The 22,253-nt window shown below is 46.5% G+C and overlaps 1 protein-coding gene across 2 annotated transcripts in view; it reads right to left on the bottom strand.

Annotated features, from left to right (window-relative positions):
- MANBA (mannosidase beta) overlaps positions 1 to 21,894 on the bottom strand; it is a 112,110-nt gene extending 90,216 nt beyond the window's left edge. For both annotated transcript variants that reach the window (XM_040329898.1, XM_040329901.1), the window contains exons 1-2: positions 21,471 to 21,894; positions 16,110 to 16,204 (exon numbers count right to left, since the gene is read on the bottom strand). In XM_040329898.1, the coding sequence (XP_040185832.1) occupies positions 16,110 to 16,204; positions 21,471 to 21,692 (317 nt within the window). In that variant the 5' untranslated portion in view covers positions 21,693 to 21,894. The remainder of the gene's footprint in view (positions 1 to 16,109; positions 16,205 to 21,470) is intronic.
- Positions 21,895 to 22,253: the final 359 nt, after the last annotated feature.

Genomic DNA, 22,253 nt, shown 5'->3' with positions numbered 1-22,253 from the left:
TTTTTTGGCTCCTAACTTTTTTAGCTGGCTCCTAGATTCCAAGCAAATTTGTCAAACCCTGCAACAGACACTGTAAAACGATCCCTGAATACGTGATGTTGTTGCTGAAGCATATTTTGGATTAATGAGAAGAGTAACAAATCAGTACACAGAATGTTCATAACAAAATTTACATCATACGTATGGGGCAAGAAGATTTAAATGGTCAGCTAAGATGAAGGACAAAAAAAAAAAAAAGGGGGCGAGGAAATGTAGAAAGAGGAAAGTAAAAAAAAAAAAAGGCGGGGGTGGATGAGGAGAAAGGGTAAGGCCCGTACTATAGGGAGAGAGAAAAAAGTAAAGTTAGACTTACCTGATTGCTTGCTGACAGAAGATCCAGTCTGCAATGACGGACGAACGTAAGGTAACTTGACCACGTGGCCGCCTTGCAGATTTGATCTGGGGTGGCACCAGCTATTTCTGCCCATGTAGTGGCCTGAGCTCTAATAGAGTGTGCTCTAATTCCCAATGGGGGAGATAGCCCTGCTTGGGAGTAGGCTTCCAGAATAGCGGTTTTCAGCCATCTATCTATTGACCCCTTAGACGCTTGGTGGCCTTTCTTTTTCCCTGAAAAAAGTATGAACAAGGAGTCTGAAGATCGAAAATCCTTGGTCGCTTCAAGGTAATGTAGCAAGGTTCTTTTCACATCCAACATGTGAAATTGGTGTTCCTTCTCCCTTGATGGGTTAGAGCAGAAGGTTGGTATGACAATTTCCTGCGACCGATTGAGGGCTGATGCCACTTTTGGTAGAAAAGCTGGATCAGTCTTTAGTACAACCCTGTCCGTATAGACGGATAGGAAGGGTTTCTTTATTGACAGGGCGTGCAGCTCACCAATTCTTCTGGCTGTCGTAATTGCCACTAGGAACACCATTTGAGAGTAAGGTACTTCATAGAAATGTCTTGTAGCGGTTCAAAGGGTTCCTTAGATAGTGACTGAAGAACCACTGACAAATCCCAACTGGGGAAGTGTCGCACGGGAGCTGGTCTGGACCTAGAAAGCTCCTTGAAAAATCTTGACACTAATGGATCTGAAGATATAGGCCTTTCCAGAAAAACTCCCAATGCGGCTATCTGCACTTTAAGTGTACTGACTGACAAGCCCTTTTCTGCTCCATTCTGAAGAAATTCCAGAATTGACACTATATTTTTCACCACTCTATTAGACGAGTGACACCAGGAGTTGTAGACCTTACAGTATTTAGCATAGATCTTCCTTGTAACCACCTTTCTACTGGAAAGTAAGGTAGTCACAAGTGGTCGAGACAGACCTTTTCGTCTCAATAACTGCTTCTCAGATACCACGCCGAGAGGCTTAGACAAGCCACCTCCGGAAGGCATATCGGACCCTGTAGAAGTCCTGCCGGAGCGGCAGCCACCAAGGCGGCCTGACTGCCATTCGAAGAATGGTGGTAAACCAAGCCCTTTTTGGCCAGAATGGAGTAATTAGAATTACTTCCACCTTCGCCTTCTGAATCTTCCTCAGTACCAACGGAATTAGTTGAAACGGAGGGAAGGCGTAAGCCAGCTGGAAGTTCCAAGGCTGTATTAACGCATCTGTTTCCTGGGAATTGTCGTTTCTGTGAATGGAGAAAAAGACCGGAAGTTGCGTATTTTCTTCGACGCAAATAGGTCTATTTGTGGTTGGCCCCAGGCTCGGGTGATCAATGAAGAGGGAAGAAAATAAAAAAGGCGCACCAGCCTAGTGTGTTACCGTTATAACAAGTTAATAGAATAAAAATGCAATAAAAAACTACTCACAAAGAAAGCAACATAATAGGCTTGACAACGCTGTAGTGGATACCCCTCGAACCACACTCCAAATGGGGGGTGAAGGTGTGTCACTGCCGGCTGACGCATTTCGAGGCTCCAAAGACCTCTTCATCAGAGCCCAGCAGTGTAGACCCTTCCAAAGGCTCCCCTTATATACATATGAGCACTCATGAATGTGCCCAGCGACTGCAAGCCGCGGAGGATCTCCCAGGGACCATCTAGACTCCCACCTAAGTGGGTGGTCCCAGATACCTCAGACGAATCAAAATAACAAAGATAATAGTAATAATAATATTGGATAAAAAGAGGGGATTAAGAACAATTAGTGTAGAATAAGGATAAAATTACAAATATAATATAGTATAATCTAATATCGGTAGCGGTAGATGACAGCAATATAGATGCCAGTGTTGGCAACAACAGTGCACCTTAGAACAGTGGCCACTGTTCATATGTCACCACTATGAATATAGATGTAAATATAATTATAAATATAGATGTAAATATAATTATAAATATAGATATAAATATAAAAAAAGTGGCAACTTGGTCAGAAGGAGCTGGACTTACAGATAGGTGGTTGCAGCCTGACCTGAAAACAGCACTGTCCCCCTGCTCCCCCAGAATCATCAGGAGAAATACCCGTTACCCTGGATGTACCGGCCTCAGGTAAATCTCCATCCGGCGTGGCGCAGTGCATCACGGCGATACTGTACCTCCATGGTGGGCAATGAGTGAAACGCAAACGACTTTGTCTGTGCTCCAAGTGTACCCACGCCAAAGCTCTGCGTCATCACTAATGACCCGCATATCCAGCTCCTGACGTGCTGATAGAGCTACGTCAGGCTGGACAGTATAGGGGCTCAATGTGAAGACTTCCAGATTTAGGGTCCATTCTGTTTCCTTGAATCCGTCTTCTGCTTAGAAAATCCGCCACTATATTTAAAGTGCCTTTGAGGTGGACTGCTAAGGACAGAAAATGATTTTCTGCCCAGTTTAGGATGTCTGAGGCAAGAAGCTGAAGTGTTCTGCTTCTTGCGCCTCCTTGCCTGTTTAAGTAGGCTATGGTAGTGGCATTGTCCGAGAAGACTTGAACATGGGCACCTTGAAGGTCAGCGGAGAAGGCATCCAAAGCTAATGCCACTGCCCTTAGTTCTCTCCAATTGGAAGACTTTTCTGCTTCTGACTGGGAGAAAAATTCTTTGCTCCACTGAGCTTATCCGATACCCCAGAAATTGTGCCTCTTGGGTTGGGTTGAAATTAGATTTTTCCATATTTATGATCCAGCCCAATGCCTCTAGATGACTGCAAGCTCTTTCGAGATCCTCCAACAATTTCTCCCTGAGAGGGGGTAACGAAGAGCAGGTCGTCCAGGTATGGAATTACTGCTACCCCCTGTAAGCGAAGAGGAGTGAGGGCCTCTGCCATGACCTTTGTAAATATTCTCTGAGCCGAGGAAAGGCCGAAGGGGAGGGCTTTGAATTGGAGGTGCATGTCCTCTTTTCCCATGTTTACCGCCAGACTTCGAAATTTTTGGGATTGAGGGGCTATGGGGATATGCAGATAGACATCTCGCAGGTCGATTGATGCCATAAAGCACTCCTTTCTTGAGTTACAACCCCCTGGTTCATCAGATCCTTCAATAGGCTCTTCATTGCTAGGGACTTGACTATATCTCTTGGTAGATTTGTCAACAGGTGCCTCTCTGGGGGAGGGTCCGAGAACTCTATTCTGTAACCTTGGGACAGCATAGAGAAATATACTGATTTTCTGTTATGCTTGCCCAGAAAGGGAGAAAACTTTGAAGTCTTCCCCCCACCTGCAATCGGTTGTCATTGTGTTTTGCTGGTTGCCGCAGGAGGATGGAAAAGGACATTACCTTTGCCCTTTCCCTTCTGCCCTGACCAACCTTTCTTCCTCTCTTGAGGCTTGTTTTGTTCTTGAGCCCTTTGAGGACTAAAAAAACCTTTTGCCTGTCTGCTTTTTCTTCTTGACAGGAAAAGATTTCTTCTTGTCTGCAGTTCTGTCGAGCACTGCATCTAAATCGGGGCCAAACAATAAATGCCCTTGAAAGGGTACTCCACACAGCTTCTTTTTAGATGCTGTGTCCCCCGGCCAGGTTTTTAACCACAGCGCCCTCCTAACTGATTTAGTAAGGGCCGCGGATCTTGCCGTGAATAGTAGCATCCAATTATTTTTTAACAGATGCGATTATGTTGCTGCAAGTGGTAGACGCTTCCTCCTTCACTAATGAGTCAATACATGTCTGACATAAAGCTTTTTTCCAGCCTTCAGAGAGTTTAGACTTGCATGAAGGACATTTCTTTTTATTCCCAGGATCAGAGCTCTTGGCCTGCCATGATAACGGAAAAGAAAAAAGAAAAAAAAAAAAAAAAAAGACAAACCATCCATTTGAGTCAGCCTGAAAACCAATCAAGATGCTCACCACAGGTGCACAGTGAGAGTTCCACAACACTCATGTGCCCAAACAGGCCCCCGCCACCAGGGGGGGAAAAAAACACTCACACCCCCCCAAGGGAGAAGAGAGCTAGAGAGACCCCATAGTAAATGAGTCTACCCCTTACCTGGGCCTTGCTGGTGCCAGTGCCTGTTCCACTCGCTGTCCATGTTGAGGCAGGATGCCGCCCCTTCCGGTTACCTCACTTCCGGAGGAAGTAGCCTGACTGACCTTCCCAAGATGGCGGCGGCATTCGGCTGCCCGCACAGGAAAAAAAAAAAAGGGATTTTTAATACAGCTTACCTGTAAAATCCTTTTCTTGGAGTACATCACGGGACACAGAGCGGCATATTCATTACTATGTGGTTATATGGAGTACCTTCAGGTGATGGACACTGGCAATCTCAAACAGGAAGTGCCCCTCCCTATATAACCCCCTCCCATAGGAGGAGTACCTCAGTTTTGTAGCAAGCAGTATGCCTCCCAAAATGGTCCCCATAAGAGGGGCGGGAGCTCTGTGTCCCGTGATGTACTCCAAGAAAAGGATTTTACAGGTAAGCTGTATTAAAAATCCCTTTTTCTTTCTCGTACATCACGGGACACAGAGCGGCATATTCATTACTATGTGGGATGTCCCAAAGCAATGCTTACAATGAGGGGAGGGAGACATCTTCCCAAGACAAAAGGATTTAATTTAGAGATATACTTAAACCATAATAAATCCAACTTAGTTGAGAAAAAAATAATTTTAAATTTTACTCAAAGGGGAGCCCCCGGAATCCGAGGGTCTCAAACTGCAGCCCGCAGCACTGCCTGCCCAAAGGCTGTATCAGTATTCCTTCTTATGTCCAACTGGTAGAACTTTGTAAACGTGTGGACAGAAGACCAGGTTGCCGCCTTGCAAACTTGAGCCATAGAGATCTGGTGGTGTGCTGCCCAGGAGGCGCCCATGGCCCTAGTAGAATGAGCCTTTAATGATAACGGAGGAGGCAACCCCTTCAAGCCGTAGGCCTGAGTGATTAACTGTTTAATCCACCTCGAGATGGTGGATTTTGCAGCTGCCTGCCCCTTTTTGGGCCCATCCGGTAAAATGAACAACACATCTGTTTTCCGGATCTTCTCTGTAGCTTTAAGATAGGCCTTCATGGCCCTGACAATATCCAAGGTATGCAGCAACCCTTCCTTTTTGGAAGTAGGTTTAGGAAAGAAGGATGGTAATACCAAATCCTGGTTCAGATGAAAACTGGATATAACCTTTGGTAGGAAGGAAGGATGAGGGCGGAGAACGACCTTGTCCTTATGAAAAATAAGATATGGTTCCTTACAGGATAAGGCTGCCAGTTCCGCTAACTCTTCTGGCGGAAACTATGGCGACCAAAAATACTAACTTCCTTGTCAGTAAAACCAAAGGAATTTCAGCCAACGGCTCAAAAGGTTGTTTCTGTAAACTTGACAGAACAAGATTTAAATCCCACGGACAAAGCGGGGATCTAACTGGAGGATTAATACGCAAGACCCCTTGAATGAAGGTCTTAACCAGCGAGTGGGTGGCCAGCGGCCGCTGAAACCACACTGACAAAGCTGAAATCTGTCCCTTGATTGTGCTTAATGCCAGTCCTTTGTCCACTCCTAGCTGGAGAAAACTTAATACTCTATCGATGGTAAATTTGCGAGAAAGCCATTGCTTGGACTCACACCAGCCTACATAGGCCTTCCAGACCCTGTAATAAAATCACCCTAGAGACCGGTTTCCTGGCTCTGATTAGGGTAGAGATTACTTTCTGAGACAGACCTCTACCCCTGAGAATCAGGGATTCAGCTTCCAGGCCGTCAAATTTAGATGCCGTAAAACAGGGTGGAGGATCGGACCTTGCAATAGCAGGTCTGGCCGTAGAGGAAGAGTCCAAGGGTCTCCCACTACCATCTTCAGGATTAGTGAATACCATGCCCTTCTGGGCCATGCTGGAGCTACCAGGATAACTGGTATGTGCTCCACCCTGATCCTGCGCAGCAGGCGGGGTAGTAACTGGAGCGGGGGAAATGCATAAAGAAGTTTGAACTGATGCCAAGGGCAAACTAACGCATCGGTTCCGCAGGCCCTGGGATCCCTTGTGAACCTGTCTAGCTTCTTGTTCAGTCTCGATGCCATGATATCCACGTCCGGCACTCCCCATTTCTGGCAGAGTGTCTGAAAGACCTGTGGATGCAGAGACCACTCCCCCGGCAACAGAGTCTGGCGACTTAAGAAGTCCGCCTGTAGGTTGCCCACTCCGGGAATGAATATAGCCGATATGCAGGGCACATGGGCTTCTGCCCACAAGAAAATCAAGCTCACTTCTTTCTGAGCGGCTTGACTCTTGGTTCCCCCTTGGTGATTTATATATGCCACCGCCGTGGCATTGTCCGATTGTATTCTCACCGGGAACCCCTGTAGTTTGGACGTCCAAGCCCTGAGGGCTAGTCGAGCAGCTCTGAGCTCCAAGATATTGATGGGCAACTGCTTCTCTGCCGCTGCCCAAGTGCCCTGGCGAGTGCAACCATCCAAAATTGCTCCCCAGCCCATCAGGCTGGCGTCTGTGGTTACTATCTTCCAGGTCACAGGACTGAAAGTCTTTCCCTTCAGGAGATTCTGAGGGTTTAACCACCAAGATAGACTTTGCCGCACTCTTGGTGAGAGTGGCAAAGGAATTTTTAAGGCCTGAGGCCTCTTGCTCCATGCTGACAGGATGGCTGCCTGCAGGATGCGAGTGTGGCTCTGAGCGTACGGAACCGCCTCGAATGTGGCCACCATCTTGCCTAGTAGTCGCATACATAGGCGAACAGTTGGCCTTTTCTTTCTTAGAACTATTTGTATTAGCTCCTTGATGGCCTTGACCTTTAATAGGGGTAGGAACACCTTTTGTTGTTCTGTATCCAATCTCATGCCGAGATATTCCAGCTGCCTTGTGGGCAGGAATGCTGACTTGTCTCGATTTAGGACCCAGCCGAACCTCTCGAGGTACTGAACCGTGAGGGCCACTGCTCGTTCCAGGCCAGGAGACGAGTGGTCTACGACCAAGAGGTCGTCCAGGTAAGCCAGGACCGTGACCCCTTGGGTCCTTAGATTGGCTAGGATTGGGGCTAGGACCTTCGTGAATACCCGGGGGGCCGTAGCCAACCCGAAGGGGAGCGCCACAAATTGGAAATGACGCTGAGCCACCGCGAAGCGTAGAAATACTTGATGTGGCTGAAAAATTGGCACATGAAGGTAAGCATCCTTTATGTCTATGGACGCCATGAAGTCGTCCTTCTGGAGCACGGCGACAGCTGACCGAATAGTTTCCATCCGGAATGAGCGGACCTTTAGGTACGCATTTACTCCCTTTAAGTCCAAGATTGGCCTGACATCGCCGTTGGGCTTTGGGATGATAAACAGGTTGGAGTAGAACCCCAATCCCTGTTCCCGGACTGGTACTTCTACTATCACCTTCTGGCATAGCAGATGATTCAATGCCGCCATCAATGCGGCTCTTTTCACAGGGTCGCCTGGTACTCTTGACTCCTGGTAATGAGGAGGAGGGAATTTTAGAAATTCTAGTTTGTAGCCCGTGGTCACGGAAGACCGTACCCAGCAGTCAGGAATGCTGGCCTCCCAAACCTCTGCAAAGAGACGCAGCCTTCCCCCCACCATCGTGGGTGGGGGTGCCCCTTCATAAGGCCGACTTGGGGGCTGGCTTCGCAGGCTTGCGGTACCACTGCTTCTTGCCCCCCGTGGCTTGGCCCTGCGGCTTATTGTTAAATCCTGATCTTGCAGGAGGCCGTCAATACTGTTTGGTATTAGAGGGCCCCTGCCCCGGGGAGGGCTGGCGCTTAAATGCGGGCCCTCGGGCCTTCTTCTTGACTGGCAAGAGAGTGCTTTTGCCGCTTGATATAGTCTGAATATATCTATCCAGATCTTCTCCGAAGAGACGTCCTCCATGGAAGGGAAACCCTACCAGGAGTTTTTTGCACGGGGGCTCAGCCTCCCAATTCTTCAACCATAAGAGCCTTCTCATATGGATTAGAAATAAGGATAAACGTGACGCCTGCTGGATGGAGTCCTTGATAGCATCCACCGTAAAGCGTATAGCCCTGGGTATATCCGAAAATTCCTCTGCCTGTTGGGCAGGGATAAGTTTAAGCATTTGCTTAGTCTTATCTGATAATGCTTGGGCAACTCCAATAGCAGCCACAGCGGGCTGAACTATCGCCCCTGCTGAAGTAAAGGAGGCCTTAAGTAATGTTTCCAAGCGTTTATCAACCGGATCCTTAAACACCTGTAAGTTTTCTACAGGGCAAGTTAAAGATCTGTTCACACAGGAGATGGCTGCGTCCACCGCCGGGGGCGCCCACCTTTTGGAGAATTTCTCCTCCATAGGATATAAAACAGAGAATTTTTTAGGTGGTAAAAAGACTCTATCTGGCTTGATCCAATCCTGAAATATGACATCCTCGAGTAGAGGATGGACCGGAAAAACTGCGTTGCTTTGAGGCGCTCTTAATGAGCCTAAAGCTGAAACCGCCGATACTTGAGGTTCTGGTATGGGTAACTTAAATGCCTCATGGACCATGTCCGTTAAAGCTTGAACCCACAAACTTTCCCCTTGGGAGGTTGAACTAGACTCCTCAGTATCCGGATCCTCGATCTCTGAACCACCCTGGTCCAAAACGTCAGGATTATCCAATTCCCCTAGGGAAAGGATCTCCGAGTCTGAGGGTTCCTGCTCGGGTGACGGAGACCTAGTCCGCTTTCTACCCGATATAGCCTTAGCTATTATTTTTGCCATTCTTTTCTCTAGTTCTCCTAAAGAAACAGCAAGCACCCTCTCAGTGACAAAGCCGGGGTTGGACTGAACTGGACCAGCCCCAGCACCAGATCCCCCAGGTCCCATCAGGGCGTGCCCTGATATGTCCTATGGGGAGAGCAGCCCGATAGCCGTGTCTGAGCCCTCGGATTTTGCGGGGGAATCCCCACCCTTTGTACCCTCTGACCCAGAAGCCATGGTACAATACCGAGGTACACCTGCTATCACCCAGCCACAGACGTAGCTAAGGGGATCTGCCGGTTTGGGAACGATAGAGACTAACGCCCAAACTGAGAAGGGAGATCAGAAGTACTTTCCCTTTTTCTTCTATATATATATATATATATATATATATATATATATATATATATATATATATATATATATATATATATATATATATATATATATATATATATATATATATATATATATATATATATAATCTTTTTTTTTTTTTTTTTTTTGAAGAGGAAAAGAAAAATACTCTGTCTCATAATAAGTATTGCCAATAGCCATCTGCTGAAAAAAAGGAAAAGGAAACCTATCTGTAGGTTTGACAGTCTATTCTTTAGAAAAAGACTGTAATCTTTCCTTCCGCCACTGGGTGTCCTCAGCGAGCTCCGCTCTGCGTCCTCCTCCTCTAACTCAGGAAGACACTGAGCTTTTGGCAGCTACTGGAAGGGCCTCCCCTTCCTATATGTAAATCGCCGCCCACAGGGATGCGCCCCCACCCCAGCCAATGGCGCGAAAAAACGTTCATATCTCGGGCGCGCGCGCGCCGGCGGGGGCCATCGCACATGGAGGAGGACGGAGCGGCGCAGCACCCAGGCAGGTAAGCCCTCAGGTAGGTCACAGACCTCCTCTTAGCATGGGAAACACGGCTCCTGTATTTCACAGAGATCCCACACCTAGCGCAGCAGACCCAGCTAAACAACACTTACCAGGGAGGACACCTATCACTGGGGGAAAAAGATTTGAATCATCCTGTCTGACCATAGACATAGTGATTCCTTGCCAATGCAGAGCATACCCAGGCATAACCCCCTGTGCACCTCCCTCCAGGGAATCTGCTAAGAACCAAGTTCCGCAGGCTCCCCAATACTTACCTGCTCCATGCCGCAGGACTTTTGCACAGCAAGAGGTCCAATCTTCCCCCATCTCCGTGGGTGGCGTCTAGACCTTCAGGCCCTGGGTTCCTATGAAGGAGCCACTGTCCTGGGCCCATATAGCACCCTGGCAAACAGGAGCTTTAGATGCCCAAGGTTCTAAGTCCTGGGCCCAGGGTCCAGCTCTCTAAAAAGAGAAGCGTTATGGGCAAACCCCATGGCTTTGGGGTCCGGATACTGTCCACTTTAGCACTGAGGCCGTTGGACAGATCCGGTTAGCCTGCCTTGATCCCAAGGATGTGGAGGCAAAGCTAAACCATGACCAACACCTAAGACACTGGCGAAAAAACTGAGGTACTCCTCCTATGGGAGGGGGTTATATAGGGAGGGGCACTTCCTGTTTGAGATTGCCAGTGTCCATCACCTGAAGGTACTCCATATAACCACATAGTAATGAATATGCCGCTCTGTGTCCCGTGATGTACGAGAAAGAAAGATGTCCGCGCCTTCTACCTTGCCAAGGAGCAGTATCCCGGAGCAGTCCCTGACTCACTGAGCACCGATGAGGGAGAAGGAGCCCATGCACAAGGCACTCTCTATCCAGTGAATGGGAGGAACAGACTCTGTGAGGTAAGAAAAAAAACAGGTGGAGTAGGGATATAAGACCTCTCAGGTAGTACCTAGAGAGCTCCTAACCCCCACATGTGTTACCGCCGGAGGAAACACAGACTGATAAGTGGAAGGAGCCTCCCTTTTAAGAGGTTTGGTGGAGGTGCATTTCCTGTCAAGTGGGTGGAGCCATGCTCTCAAGGTGCGGTCCTGAAAGACGATAAGGGAAAAGGGAAGGGGGGCTGGCACAGGGGACCCCGCCACACCAGGTTCTATTGAATGTATTTATTTTTTTCCTTGTACACCATGGGAAATAAAAGTGGGAGTAGGAACATCCTAAGGTAAAAGGCCCAAAACCCATAAGGTTGAGGAGGAGAAACAGTGGTGGGAAGCAGTCCCCAATGCTGAAAACACGTTACAATTCAACTGAACAAACTCCTTTAGCGCTACAAAACAACCATGTAAGGCAAGTGTCTGATTATATATTTTTTTTTTAACAAAATCTTCCAGATACATGAACAAGGTACGTAGCACTCAAGTTGTCAAATATCAAGTACAAAAGCTACAGAGTCACCAAAGTGCAGAAACAGCATAGGCATCATCCAGCAATAGTTAAATAAGTAAAGGACGACCTCTAAGGGGGACTCCAATACCTCAAGAGAGAAAAAAAAATCCCAGATTAACCCAAGAAGAGGGGGACAACAAGACAGTAGAGGAGTGGAGAAGAGAACAGTGGCGGAGGGAAGCTCGAAGAGGGAGGAGAGGAGGAAGAAGGGAAGGGAACCAGAGGAAAAAAAAAAAGACAGAGAAAGGTAAAAAAACTCAAACAGGGTAGGAGCCCGCATCATAAAAACTAGGATAGGCCAGTTTGCGTCACGGCTACAAAGGCGGGTCAACACCTGCACCCCAGGAATTTATCCATGTAGACCAAATTTTACAATTTTTTTGGGGACAATTGAAGATAGGTAAGCTTATATAGGGGCAAAAATGCAATATTGGTAGTATGCTAAGACGTCACAGTAGGGGGCCGAGTAGACTTCTAGCGGAGGGGTATCTCCCTGTAAGGATAGAAGGCGCCGTGTAAGAAAAACTATTTTACATATTTGTCTATAGGAGGGCCCTCAAAAATGTTCAGAAGCAATGTCTTAGGATCCAATCTGAGAGTTAACCCACACACAGTAATAATGTCCGCTACAGCCTCCATCCTGGAGAGAAGGGCATAACCAAACAATATGGAAAAAGAAGGGTCTAATTGAATCTGAATTCAAAATTGAAATGGAATGTTTAGGGAGGTTTTCACATTGAATTTAATTTATGGTAGAGAGATTGTCCTATAAAATTTTATAGTCAGCTTTGAAGGCATAAGAAGCCAAAAGGTAACCCAATTCATCAGATTCTGACTAGAACTGAAATACTACTTTGGGGTGAATTGGCCTGTTAAAGTGATCTGATCCAATGTCACAGCTTTTCTCTGACACTTAGGCCGCGTACACACGGTCGGACAAAACCGATGAGAATGGTCCGACGGACCGTTTTCATCGGTTCACCGCTGAAGTGACCTGATGGTCTGATGTGTGTACACACCATCAGTTCAAAATCCGATCGGGTCAGAACGCGGTGACGTAAAACACACGACGTGCTGAAAAAAAACGAAGTTCAATGCTTCCAAGCATGCGTCGACTTGATTCTGAGCATGCGCGGGTTTTGAACCAATGCTTTTCTGTACTAACCATCGGTTTGGTCCGATCGGGCAGCGGTCCATCGGTTCGGTTTTGAAGCATGTTTTAAAATTTTGGACCGAAGGAAAACAGACCGATGGCCTATACACACGGTCGGTTTGGTCCGATGAAACTGAACTTCGGTTCATTCTCATCGGTTTGGTCCGACCGTGTGTACGGGGCCTTAGGGTTTGCTGCATTTGTTTAACTATCAATATAAAGTGTGTGTAGTAAAATAGGTAGTTTCAGAAACCACAATCCCAGGGTCTGCTCTTGCCCTGGTTGACCACAACCGTTTGCCATATCCTTAGTTTGGTTCTACAAACCGTGTAAAGCTATCCATTAAAAGAACAACTCAACCAAAAATATATTTCCACGTTTTAAGTAAAGATGCTCACTCATTTTAGGTTTTGCCTCTTCTTGACATTAGAAGGTTAAATACAATACACATTTACTTCAAGGAGGGTGACAAAAATGACTAGTACCTGAAATTTTTCATCAGTTGCTTCTCTAAAGAATGAGTTAGATCATGAACATTTGCATCTGTAGAGACGAACTGTAAATCTAAGATACAACCGAAATTATCACTGCATGATGGAAGCAGTTAGTAGAAATGGCAAGGACTTTGCAGTCAAGGACGGAGCAAAAAACAGTCTTTAATTCCTTCCACGAAAAGCTTTAAACTAAATACGTCATTCCCTTCTATGGTTTCAAAAATAGTTAAGACCAGTATACAGTAAAAGGAGAAATAAGCAGGAAATTGAAAATGAGAGTTAAAATAAGAAATGTTATATTTTTCTCAAAATAAAGGTTAATGGATTCTGAACTGTCCCTCAACACTGATACATTTGTAGCACGCTCTACCTAGGTAGGTGCTAGAGTTGAGATTCGTGTCAGTGCAGGTAAATTTAGGCAGGCCTAGCTTAAAGCTAGGCCTGTTTGTTTTGATCTGTGGCTGGGAGTGGTTTAGAGTAGGCTGAAGACTCACAGCTAATTCATATTTCAGTTACCTCCCTCCTGCTTCTAGAAGGAAGGAGTGGAAGAAAGGTGGAGTTGTCTGGTGTGTCTGAGGAGCCCTGACCAATCCTCAACCTGAAATGGCAGGGGGCATTCCACAAATACCAGGAGTCAGCCCAGCTGGGGAGGAGTTGTTCAGGTGCAAGAGCTGGAGATGGAGTATTAGGTTGTCGGGGCCTTGGAGGGAGCCCCCCAGTCTGGGGGGGGGGGTTGACCTTGGGCCAGGGGCTCAGAGCTGTGAAGGAATGGAACACAACCGTCGGGAGAGTTGGGAGACGCATGCCAGGGAGAACTGGGAGGCAGTCGGAGATGGATATAGAGCCAGTGGGAGAGATTGTGATGTTACTGGCAAATTCAGGCTGCTGTACCTGGGAGAACTGTCAGGGTCTGGAAGGGCTGACTGGGATCAGTAGTCCAATAAAAAGGTCAGCTAGCACTAAAGACTCATCCCATTTTTGTAGCTACACTAAGGGGGCCCCACGGTCTCTGGCTGTAATAAGGAACTTTGCTAAGCCCTGGCTGAAACCAGAGTTAGACCTAACCATGTGCTAGCTGAGCCTAAAGAATCGTGCTGGAGGGAGGAGAGATATTCTCCTTCTGCATAACACTTGCTTTAGACTGTATCTAAATTGTCCCATACCATGCAAGAATCATTTTCTGGGCATTCCATGAATTTTTTTACCCCATCCAAATTCTAATCCCTCAATAAAATACAAAAACAAAGCTGATGGACTTGTTCATCATCTTGGAGTGACTGGAAGTGAATGCCGGGCTAGGCAGGGTGACAGGTAGGCCACATCGCTCAGCAGCCCCTATGGGGGTACCGCTACACATTTATAGTAATTAAAGTAAACCTAAAGCTGACCATACATGGATCAAAATTTGGCCTGTTCAGCAGGGATCGCTTGAATATTGATCCATATATAGGTCCACAACTAGCCTGTTTGAAGTCGGTGGTGCTGATCAGTGTATTCTGATGGTGGGGAGGTCTCCTAACTGTCAGAATACAAAGACTCAGCGGGAGGGATCCCCCTATCCACTTAGAGTGTGTGGATTAAGGAATAAAGTCATTTTTATTTCCATGCAACCCACCGGTTGGACAAAAAAAAATAATGATTCTTTTACGGCCAGCCGAACATCGGGGGCATTTTCTTTTCAAGTTAAAGTGATGCTAAAGGTTTGTTTAAAACAAATTAAAACAATAACATACATGTTATACTTACCTGCTCTGTGCAATGGTTTTGCGTAAAGCAGCCCTGATCCTCTTCTACTCTTGTCTCCAATTGGCGCTCCTGGGTCCTGCCCCTTGACCAGTGCCCCTAATAGCAAGCGGCTTGTTTCCGATATGTGTCCATAAGACACAGAGCCACAGTTCGGCCCTACCCTCTCCTCATTCGCTCACTAGCTGTGATTGTTTAAACCAATGAGGAGAAAGAGACCAGGTCAGCTGAGACTCTCGTGCACATCGCTGGAGCATAGGGGGGGCTGTGGGGACAGCAGCACACAGAAGGTTTTTAACCTTCATGCACTTTAAGTATATACATGCTTAGTCATGTATAAGTTTAATACTTCCAGGTATTTAACACCTCACACAGTACTCCCCTTGAAAATGCCCATATCTGTATTTATCTTATTCTGTATCTTGTATTTATAACTAAAATTTATTCCCTGCCCTGTTAATCTTGCTAACAATTTTTCAGCTTTAATCCTAGTACACACGGGTTAAATGTTGGGCTACATCGGCCAGTTAAATAAAAACCGTCCGACATTTGTCCCGTGTGTATGGCAGCCAGTCTAAAAGAGGGCAGGCGTTCGGCTGGTTTCTGCTGGATATGCATGCTAGAAAATCAGAGACCATCCGGCACCTGATCGGCGCTCTCAGCCAATGGCTGGGTTTAAAAAAACTAATGGTGTGTACTAGGCTTTAAACAGGATATCTATAAACCATGTCAAAGTTGTGTGCGATAAGGGGGCATGGAATCACATTGTCTATTTTGTTTGTTTACATGTTTTTATTTTATCCATCTACAAAATATGATCTATTCTATATATAGAATTAAAGTTCTATATATAGAATTAAAGTATAAAGTCAGAAGTGATTGTCAGATTGAAATTGTACCCCAGTTTACCAACCCTATACCCACTTTAAAAACAGTTAGGGTCCTTTCACACTAGCGGACTGTTCGTCCGCTCATTACAAGTCCGTTAACGGACTTGTAATGAATCCCTATGGGGACGCGTTCGTTAGCGGATGGAGCATCCGCTAGCGTCCGCGTCAGTCGGGATCCGCTTTTCCGAACGGAAGTAACCCTATTTTTCTTCCGTTCGGCGGAGCGGAACTGATGCAGACGGACAGACGGTCCGTCTGCATCAGGTTCCCCATAGGGGACAGCGGAGCAGAGACAGGGCGGTCCCTGCACTGTGTGCGGGGACCGCCCTATCCGCCGACAGCTGAGCGGGGATCCCCGCTGAGCCGACGGAGACACACGGAGCGGACCCGGAAACGGTCCGCTCCGTGTGAAAGAGCCCTTACTGTACTTGGCTTTTATTATATAATGTGTACCTGATGTTAGGAGAAAGTGTGAACTCCTTGCTGTATATCCATTCCTCATGTGCGATCCATTTGTAAGCAATATCATTGAAACGTAAGTAAGGATCCTTTAAAAGTTAAAAAAAAAAATTATTTGGCACAGCACTACAATTGCAATTGACTGATTCTATTATATTGTACACTACAGTTCTAAAACAGTGTTCAAAACATACAGGGGTTAATTTACAAAAGCTGGCGAGTGCAAAATCCGGTGCAGCTGTGCATGGTAGCCAATCAGCTTTTAACTTCAGCTTGTTCAATTATGCTTTACAAGTGGAAGCCCATTGGTTTCCATGCAGAGCTGCACCAGATTTTGCACTCTCCGTTTTAGTAAATTATCCCCACAACTTGCTTTTCTCTTCACCCACATTCAGGGCCGCCAATAGGGGGTACAACCCCTTCTCTTTGACAGGGGGGCCTGGCCAGCTGGCAGCTTCAAGTTTTTGAATGCACTAATAACTGCTTCTTTTTTTTTCAGCCGCAACCATCGGCGATGACATCCTGCATTGCCGCTCACTACAGTCACTTATAAAACAGAAGCTTGCGGTGGCAGCCTGACTTCATGTGAGGTTCAGTCCATTCTTTTCAGTGCTGTGTAGTAGACAGGGAAAAGAGGGGTGTAAACTGGCCTGTGAGATATGCACACTGGCACTCTATACATAGCACAATCCTCAATCCTGCACTCTGAATGTAATGCACTCCTCCTGAACGCTGCACCTTGTACATAGCGCACTCCTGATCCCTTCCCTCTTTACGTAGTGTGATCTTTAACCCTGCACTCTGAATGTAATGCACTCCTGAACCCTGCACTCTGAATGCAATGTACTCCTGAACCCTGCATTCTGTACCTAGCACAATTTTGAACCTTGTACTGTGTATGCAGTGCATTCCTGAACCCTGTACACTGCACAAAGTTCACTACTGAACTCTGCACTCTGCGCTTAGCCTTACTGCACTACTCAACCCTGTACATAGCACACTCAACTCTGCACATGGTACACTCTGTGCAGTGCACACACCTAAACCCTTCAATCTGTCCCTAGCACAGAAGACCGCTGCATTCTGCACTTTGTACGTAGCACACTCCTGAACTCTGCACTCTGTTCACGGTGCACTGCGCAAACTCCGCACTTCATGTGTGATGCATTGCTCAACTCTGCACTCTGTAAATAGCACCCTCCTGAACTCTTCAATAAACTGCCGAACCCTGTATGTAGCGCACACCTGAACTCCGCATTCTGTATGTAGCACATTGAAGGGGGGGGGTGTTGATTATGTTGATGGCTAGTGGTACAATGGGGGCGTAATAGAGTTTCTGCACCTTATGGGCCAGATTCACGTATCTGGGCGTATCTTTGTGCGGGCGTAGCGTATCCTATTTACGCTACGCCGCAACTTAGACAGGCAAGTGCAGTATTCACAAAGCACTTTCTCCATAAGTTGAGGCGGCGTAGCGTAAATTGGCCGGCGTAAGCCCGCGTAATTCAAATTTGGAAGAGGTGGGCGTGTTGTATTAAAATGAGCCGTGACCCCATGCAAATGAGGGGCCGAACGAACGGCGCATGCGCCGTCCGTGGACGTATCCCAGTGCGCATGCGTCGGATAGAATGCCTAAGATACGTCGAACACTGCCTACGACGTGAACGCAACTTACGCACAGCCCTATTCACGTACGACTTACGTCAACGACGTAAAATTCGACGGCTGTTCCGACGTCCATACTTTGCATTGGCTGCGCCTCATATAGCAGGGGTAACTTTACGCCGGACGTAAGCCTAACGGAAACGGCGTAGCAGGCGCAAGTACGTTCGTGAATCGGCGCATCTACCTCTTTTGCACATTCTACGCGGAAATCTACGGAATCGCCCCTTGCGGCCAGCGTAAATATGCACCCAAGATACGACGGCGTAAGAGACTTATGTCAGTCGTAGCTTGGCAACAGTGAGGCGTATCTGATTCTATGAATCAGGCGCATAGATGCGACTCCTCACATTCGAACTTACGACGGCGTATCAGGAGATACGCCGTCGTAAGTCCTTTGTGAATCTGGGCCATTATTTTCTGGGGAAAAAAAGCCCGGTAGCCTTAGGCCTCATTTACATGCACTTGAAGATAAAGCTGCATTTTGTCAGCAAAGTCAGGGGTGGAGTCGAGTTGGGGGCACTGGGTAGGCTGTATACCCTGTTTCCCCAAAAATAAGACCTACCCTGAAAATAAGACCTAGTGATATTTTCCAGGAAGGCTGCAATATAAGCCCTACCCCGAAAATAAGCCCTAGTTAAAAATGCTTGTAAAATCCTATAATCCACTATATTACAGTAGTATATAATGTACAATGTGTGTGTTTCTGTAATATAATTGCGGGGAAGAGAGCTGCGGCGGGTAACGGAAGTGCAGAGCGGCGCTATAACAAATGTATTTGGCACAATTATATTACAGAAACGCACACATTGTACATTATATAATACTGTAATAGAGTGGATTGTAGGATTGTACAAGCATTTTAACTTAGTTCACACTGGGGATTCCTGGCAGGGAGGGAGAGAAGACCTACCCTGAAAATAAGCCCTACTGTGTCTTTTGTTGGCATAATTAATATAAGACCCAGGCTTATTTTCGGGGAAACACGGTAGGCCCCCGTGATTTCTAGCAGTGGCCCTACCCACATTACACTTTTTTACCACTTAAAGTGTTACTAAACCCAGGACTCAGCATTTACAATATCTGGTCTCCCACAGTACACAGAACATGGGAATGCAATCGTTTTATTAAATATAAACTGCTAAATCCCTTTTCTCATCAGCAGTATACAGCAGTCTTGTGACTTCTATCAGTTCCTGCTTAAAGCTTGTAGGAGTTTTCATACTGCACAGAGCCATCCTATCAGAATGCAGGACCCCTGACCCTCTGTCTGGACAGAGCTGATTGGCCCTGTGCTGATCACATGCACTCCCAAAAAATAAATAATTAAAACCTATATAGCAATACACACCAAACTGAGCATGTGCAGCACGACTCCAGTAGTTCTGTTTTATTCAGACCTGTTCTGGAGTCAGTGGAAGAAGAGAAGAGGAGGATCTGTGCATACAGGATCAAACTGCCTTTTTTACAGAATGCAGAGGATTAACCCCTTAGTTTCCACAGTGAGTATAACAAGCATGCTTTACTGTATGTACTGTTATGGGTTCAGCAACACTTTAATAGATATAACTTCAAATCTAAAACAGGTTTCATTTAGGCCGGGTTTACACTTATGCAAATTTTTTTTTTACGCCAGTGAGCTGCGGGCCGGGTCGTTCCACCACTGCAGCTCACATAAAAGAGGCGAGCTGCGGGGTGGGAATGACCCGGCCATACCTCATTGGTGTGTAAAAATAAAAACTCATGACTTTAGAGTTATGCAGCGTTCACATGATCGGTTCGTCTGATGGACCGTTTTCATCAGACAAACCGATCGTGTGTGGGCCCCATCGTTTTTTTTTATCCATCGGTGAAAAAAACTAGGAACTTGTTTTAAAATTATCTGATGGTTAAAAAAAAATGATAGAAAAAAACAATCGTCTGTGGGCACGTCCATCGGTTAAAAATCCACGCATGCTCAGAATCACATCGACGCATGCTCTGAACAATTAAACTTCATTTTTCTCAGCACTTCGTTGTGTTTTACATCACCGCGTTGGACACGATCGTTTTTTTAACTGATGGTGTGTAGGCACGACTGATGAAAGTCAGCTTCATCGGATATCTGATGGAAAAAAAAAAATCTATCAGACCGTTTTCATCGGATGAACCGATCGTGTGTACAGGGCATTAGGCTTGATAGGAGTTTGGAGGATGCCTAAGCTCATCTTTGTCAGTGTCTCAGGGCCAGATTCACAAAAGAGATACGACGGCGTATCTACTGATACGCCGTCGTATCTCGGTTTCTAACTATGCGGCTGATTCATAGAATCAGTTACGCATAGCTAGTCCTAAGATCCGACAGGTGTAATGGACTTACACTGTCGGATCTTAGGATGCAGTACCGCTGCCGCCGCTGGGGGCATTTCTCGTCGTAATCCAGCGTCGGGTATGCAAATTAGCACTTACGGAGATCCACAAAGCTTTTTCCCTTTGTGAATTCGCCGTAAATGTTAGTTTGCCGTCGCAAAGATAGGGCTACTTTTACAAAGTGTAAAGTTAGTACACCATGTAAAAGTATACCCGTCTTTCCCGCGTCGCTGTCAAATTTTTTTTTTTACATTTTTTTTCCCCGCCGCATCTCTTTTTTACCCGTCGCGATTCACAAAACCTCGGCGCAACATAACTTCGCGCAAAGCACGTCGGGAAAACAGCGTCGGGCGCATGCGCAGTACGTCTGGCGCGGGAGCGCGCCTAATTTAAATGGGACTCGCCCCATTTGAATTGGCCTGCCTTGCGCCGGACTGATTTAGGATACACCGCCGCAAATTTCCAGGTACCGTATTTATTCGAGTATAACGCGCAAAATTTTATACCAAAAAAAAAAAAAAATCAAAGTTTTGGGTGCGCGTTATAAACGATGACTGGGGTGGGATGACAGTGGCGGGACCGAAACCGAGTATTAGCGGGAGTACTCGTACTACCGCTAATACTAGAATACTTCCCCCCTCCCCCCGCCACCGACATCAACGCTGCTACAACGTTAATCCCCGCAGCGCGGGGAACATTACAGACAGCTTTTGTTTGAATAGCTGTTTTCCCCTCCGCGCAGACACTCCCCCTTGGACGGATCTGTCCAATCGCGAGCAAGGGGGAGTGTCTATGCGCGGCAGGGAAAACAGCTGTTCAAACGAACGCTGTCTGTAATGTTCCCGCGCCGCAGTGATTAACAGTAGGTGGCTGCATATACAGGGGACATGGCTGGTTATATGGGGGACATGGCTGCACATACAGGGGACATGGCTGCACATACGGGGGACATGGCTGCACATACGGGGGACATGGCTGCACATACGGGGGACATGGCTGCACATACAATAAATGATTTTTGTCAATTAAAATTATTTTATACCGATTTTTAATCGAAAATTAGGGGTGCGCGTTATACACGTGTGCGCGTTATACTCGAATAAATACGGTAAGTGCTTTGTGGATCGGGCACTAACTTGTGTAATTTGCGGCGGTGTAACTTAAATCAGAAAAGTTACGTTGCGCCCGCTGGATGTGAATCTGGCCCTCAGAAAGTACGGTGGCCAGAGGACTAGCATTTTCATAAGGAGATCAGCAATATAAGAAACTGTATTTCTACCTTCTCATGTTCTCTTTCAGAGTTTTGCCTTAGTGAAATAATGAATAGGAGTAGAAAGTCCATACCTTTATGAGCCCCCAGGAGAACAATGCAGTGTGCACACAGCCAGGCACCTCACCATATAACGTAATGGAGCTGTTAGAATTACGGAGAGCCCATTTCCCATTCAAGCTGTACACCTGTACATTGGCATTACGTTCCAGCAAGCTGGCACACGTAACCTGCAGCAGTCCCAAAACCATCCACCACTTGGCACACCTTAATACTGAATCCAATCCTATAGCCATGGCTTTAACCAGAGCTGCAGAGTGACTCTTGTATCTGCTAGCAGTGTAGCTGATTTCCACTTGTAGCTGAACTCTGCAGTCAGCTGTATGCACAATTCATCCCCATGTTTCCGAGTGCTGCAGATTGCTGGGTGCAATGGCTTTATTATAGATACTGGCTTCCTCCTTCTGCTGTGGCGTCATGACTAGTGCCTGACCAGGGCGGGGTTACCATGCTGACTTATTCCAGGGGTGGAGTTTCTGTTTAATAAACAAGGAAGTGAAAAAGAGTATGTAAACAAAGGCAGCTTCATGGTCATGCCTACACAAGACACACAGCTTACTGGCACCATTCATAAGGGTAAAGATGGCCATACAAGTATCAGATTCTAAATCAGCTAGGTACAAGCAATCACAACCAAGAGATTTATTATCTAATAAAGTTTTGACCAATGCAATAATCATGGTATTGATTGAAAATTCGATCTACTATAAATGATCTATTAATCATTTCATCAATCTGTGTGATGATCAGTTGCCCTGCCCATTTAAATGAATGGGCAGCAGCGTTGCAACACGTGC

Source organism: Rana temporaria, chromosome 1, assembly GCF_905171775.1.
Source record: "Rana temporaria chromosome 1, aRanTem1.1, whole genome shotgun sequence".
Taxonomy (NCBI): domain Eukaryota; kingdom Metazoa; phylum Chordata; class Amphibia; order Anura; family Ranidae; genus Rana; species Rana temporaria.
Note: the sequence above shows the minus strand (reverse complement) of the source record. Positions and strands in the feature narration are given on the sequence as shown.